Consider the following 4503-nt stretch of genomic DNA (forward strand, 5'->3'; position numbering starts at 1 on the left):
TTTCATTTGTATTTTTCACTTCTTTCATTTCTCCGAACCTGTCGTATCTCCTGTTATTGTTTTGAGGAGTTCTTTAAATTTAGTCCATCTGAATGGGACCAAATTGAGAATAATATGATACTTTTTTATTTAAAAAGGGTGAAGGGTCAAGAATCTCTGTAAAGATTATTATATCTGTCATACGTATAAATGTTGATCTCTTTAATTGGCAAATACTGATACACAATACACAAACCCTGTACAGTGCAACTCTGCTTTTATGGGGGAAAAAAACAGCCATTTATTTGAGAAACAATAATCAACAATACAAATATGCATGAAAAGTATTTTATTTCACTTCTGCATTATATGTATTAAATCTAAATGTTCTTAGCTCAGTATACATTTTATAAAATGTATCTGGTATACTGAGCTACATATAAAAGTCATTTGACAACAATGTACAAAGATATAACACTGAAAAAATACAGCAATTTACAGAAGAAACACTTGAGAGGTTTCTATGAGAGATCAAAATCACAGGAGTTTTTGTAATGAGCAGAAATTAAAAAGATGAAGAATGCAAAATAAAGCAGATTAAATCCCAGACCACTGCTTAATGACTGCCACTATCAGCATTTGTACCTTGAATTAAACAGCATGTTATCTTTTTATCTATGATCTGATGTATGTAGATGAGGAATATAACTTTGACCTCTATTCTGGCTTTATGAAACTGTAATTTCTTCACACTCTGATTCTAAAAATGCTGACAGTTTGTTGGACTCAGACTGAGTATGATGATGATGGTGCTGATGAAAGTGTGCCTCCTCACTGTCAGGCAGGACTTGGGTGTTGGGTGTCATCTCACTCAACCACTGATGGCTGCTGCTCCCTACATCAGTGAGGTCAGGGTGGGGGTTTGTTTTGGTGGGAAGGGTCTGCTGCCGACAGCCACCGGTCAATAGGAGCTCCCTCTCTTTGGAGTTCCTCCATTTCATCCTCCTGTTCTGAAACCAGATCTTCACCTTCACAGGACGCAGAGACAGAAGGGAATAAACAAACAGCTGCCACAGGGAGGGAGAGCTTAGAAGAAGAGACAACGTCAACACACGTTTACAAAAGAAAAACAGGTTCTTCAAAATTACAATCAAAGGAAGAATAATAACATAATAAAACGTACAGAGTATGAAGAATGGAGCATAAAACACAATGGGGGTAACTCAGTGAAATAGAGATGAGCATGGGACTGAGCTGCTACATATTCACTAATACTGCTTCCTCTGGTAATTTAGCTTTGACTAAACGTGAAATCAGCAAAACAAACCCAAAGTCCCTGCATGTCCAGAGAGGATGCTGCTGCAAACACACACACAAGCACGGAGGCGGATGAAGAGGAACAGGCGCTGTGCCACCACAATTTGACATCAGATCTAAACTTTCCTCAAACACATAAGAGACTTAAGCACATCCTTTCCTTTTTTGATGGGCCAAAACTGTAATGCTGACTGGCAGAATGAGCTCAGTTGAATTAAAACCTCTGTGGACTGAATACAGGTTTTTTTTGTCTGTATTGGAAGAAAGGTAAAAAAAAAAAAGCAATGAAATGAGGAAAGAATGAAAAATATAGAACTGAACATTTTTCTACGGTTTTAATTCATTGATGTATGTTGATGATACAACCATTCCACACAAATGCTGAATGAATGATCAGTTTCAAATCCTGTGAACACCCACAGTTCCTGCTATTGGCTCAGTTGATGGACATCAATCCGGTCAAAGATAGAGCTACTGATTCATTCAGTCAATGGCAGTCGGCAAGACAATCAGAGTGGAGATAAACCTGCAGGCCTCGTATCGCACCGTCCTTCCATGCGTGGCTGCGTCTGTGGTCTGCACAGAATGAACACCATTAAGAATTTGGCTCAGAAATCAGTGCATTCTTGTATTAACTATAGACACACATGTGAGAGACAATTATGATGTTTTAAGTGATGTCTGATTGTTTTCATATTTACCTGGTCATCTGAGCACTTCCATGGGGCTTTCATGTCCTCTTGGTTGTGGGTATGTAGTTCGGCGCATCAGGCATCAGGGGAAACACTTGTCTGTCATTGATAAATTGAAATATTTTGAACCCCTCTGTGATGCGCTTCAGAGAGGCAGACCCCTGGAGTCCATGTTGCAGTCCATCCTCACTGCCTGAGTGCTCTTGGGCCTGCTTTACGCTCTCTACAGTGAGTAGCCTCCTCCTAACATCTCCTATGTTATATATTTTCATGTTAAGGGATACATTTGTCTTAGAATTGGAATTTGATAGTGACTTATTGTGTGTTATTATTTCTTTATAGTATATAATATCTTTGTTTACTCATTGTTTTCTTTCCATTGTGGATGTTTGGTCTTTGTATTAAACTCCTAACTGTGTTTCACTGAAGTCGCATGACCAATTGTAAGACTTAGCCATTTAGTTACAGTCTCCCTGATGAAGACAGACACAGCCAAAACACGCCAGAGTTGCTTTTAAAGTTTTATATTTTTGTAGACATGAAATTATAAAAGCTTTTTATGTTTAAGTAGAATGTTCTTGGTTTTTGAGCTCCTCTCCATACATGAATCCAACACTGGAGCTTTCTTTTGGCATTTTGTGGAACATTTAATGGAAATCTGTGTTGGCGGTGGCACCGTCTGAGCAGAGGTTGATTAAAGTGTTGGATGGACAAATGGACCAACACTGCCAAGACATTTTGGGTATTTGCTGATTGTGTGAGGTGTTTGTGCTCAGAATCTACCTGTGAGTCTTTAAGCCCCAGCTTACTGGCCAGCTTCTTCCTGTCTGGCTTGCTGATGTATTTCTGTTTCTGGAAAGTATTCTCTAGGGCTTTCCGCTGGAGGTCAGAGAACACTGCCCGCCGCAGCATGCCCCTCCTCGGCTTCCCCCTCGGGGCAAGGGGCCACGAAAATGTCCCTGGGATCGGGACCACTGGAGAGCAAGCTGAAAAGTAAAATTGCATGAGAAATGATTTCGCTAATTTCAAGATAACCAAACAAAACACTGAAATCAGAGGACAGTTGGGTCTTGTTGGGTTCCTTCTAAAAGATTTTGGACATAGTTTTGCCTTGTGCCATAACATTGACAGCATTTTTTTCCCAACAAAACAGAGGTTATTGTGCATTATCTAATGAGATAGCCATCGTGGATGACATTGCCTCGGCCTCCAGTGCCACCGTAATAAATCTAGGGATCATCTTTGATTAGAATATGTCATTTACCTCCAACATAAAACAAATTTGGCACCAGAGGTAAATGGAACAGGATTGTCAAATTTATGTTTGTAGTTATTCTAATGTGGGATCAATGTGGAATTTTTCTTTTCAAGTTCAACCCTAATAGAGGTCCTATTAGTCATTTTTATTATTATTATTATTATTATTATTATTATTAGACTGTGTTGATAATTCAAGGGAATTTAATTCTGTTTTTAAATGACCCAGTATGTCAGTAAGTCAATGTTAAGTCCACAAACCTGTGAAAGAGGATGTTCTGAGGAAAGGCTGAAGGGATCCGTCCAAGAAAGGCAGTGAGAATGATTTGGTCTGCAAACTCTGGACTGGAGGAGACGAGCAGACTGAAAAATAAAACAATCATCAAAATGGATTCTATAAGCTTAAGTGCACATTGAGAGGAAACAATAATCATAAAACGTTCATAAACTTGAAATGCATATCTCACAAGGTGCAGCTAAATATTGGGCTAATGCAAAGAACTAACAGTTTGATGCTTCCTTGCAACATAATTGTGCAGGAATCATCACCATCACCATCACCATCACCACCATCATCCTCATCCTCATCCTCATCAACACCACCATCATCCTCATTCTCATCATCATCATCATCACTTCCATACTAACCTGTATGTGTGGAAGGCGCCAGTATGGAACTAACCCCGAACTTGAGGTAGGTGGACTCGGGGCAGCCTGTGTGAGGAGAGCCGGCGCTACTGCGGCTCGGCTGGCCGGAGCTGTGCAGGACACAGCGCTCGGTGCTCGGCTGTGAGGCCCGCGGAGAGGCGCCTGTCCTCAGCCTGAGGGGGATGAGAATGTCCCCGGTGTTTCGGGACAGAAAAGTCTGATGAATGTAGTTGACAGACCGGTTTATTCCGAGAAGGTCCTCGACGAAGAAGGCCGAGGGCAGTGACTGGGTCAGCGGCGCGGAGAGAGCCGCCGACGGACGCAGGAAAGTGGAGTAGAGAGGCGGCGGAAACATCATGATGTCACACAGACTCGATCCGAGTTCTGCTGCGGGTACCAGCATGGCCCTGGCTTTATAGGGACTCGCACGCGCGGCTCTTGTTTGAATGTTCGCTGCCAGGATTGGCTGTTGGTTACGTGGGCTCCTCTGTGATTGGACAGTGACAGCGTGGAGGGTTTGGGCTCCGGATGAGAGTGACTGCACGCGCCCAAACCAGGAGAGTTTGAGTGGACGCTCACGTTTTGCCGGACAGTCCACTTCAAATATCAT

General features: G+C 41.9%; 1 protein-coding gene across 1 annotated transcript; it reads right to left on the bottom strand.

Annotated features, from left to right (window-relative positions):
* Nucleotides 1–707: 707 nt before the first annotated feature.
* On the bottom strand, nucleotides 708–4503 carry LOC142991882 (homeobox protein DBX1-B-like). Its single transcript, XM_076142051.1, has 4 exons — nucleotides 3894–4503; nucleotides 3507–3608; nucleotides 2772–2974; nucleotides 708–1007 (listed from the first exon to the last, which is right to left on the bottom strand). Exons 1-4 carry the CDS (start codon nucleotides 4501–4503, stop codon nucleotides 708–710), a joined length of 1215 nt encoding a protein of 404 aa, XP_075998166.1.

The sequence above is a fragment of the Genypterus blacodes genome, unplaced genomic scaffold (genome assembly GCF_046128005.1).
Source record: "Genypterus blacodes isolate CSIRO-AG114 ecotype Tasmania unplaced genomic scaffold, CSIRO-AGI_Gbla_v1 ptg000021l_1, whole genome shotgun sequence".
In the NCBI taxonomy this organism is placed as follows: Eukaryota; Metazoa; Chordata; class Actinopteri; order Ophidiiformes; family Ophidiidae; genus Genypterus; species Genypterus blacodes.

Excerpts from the sequence above, each read along its gene's own strand:
- LOC142991882 (XM_076142051.1), bottom strand. The coding sequence starts at position 4,503 with ATGATATTTGAAGTGGACTGTCCGGCAAAACGTGAGCGTCCACTCAAA. Across the intron at positions 3,609-3,893 it reads GGCGCCTTCCACACATACAG|TCTGCTCGTCTCCTCCAGTC; the intron begins GTTAGTATGGAA and ends TTTATTTTTCAG. Across the intron at positions 2,975-3,506 it reads CAGAACATCCTCTTTCACAG|CTTGCTCTCCAGTGGTCCCG; the intron begins GTTTGTGGACTT and ends TTTACTTTTCAG.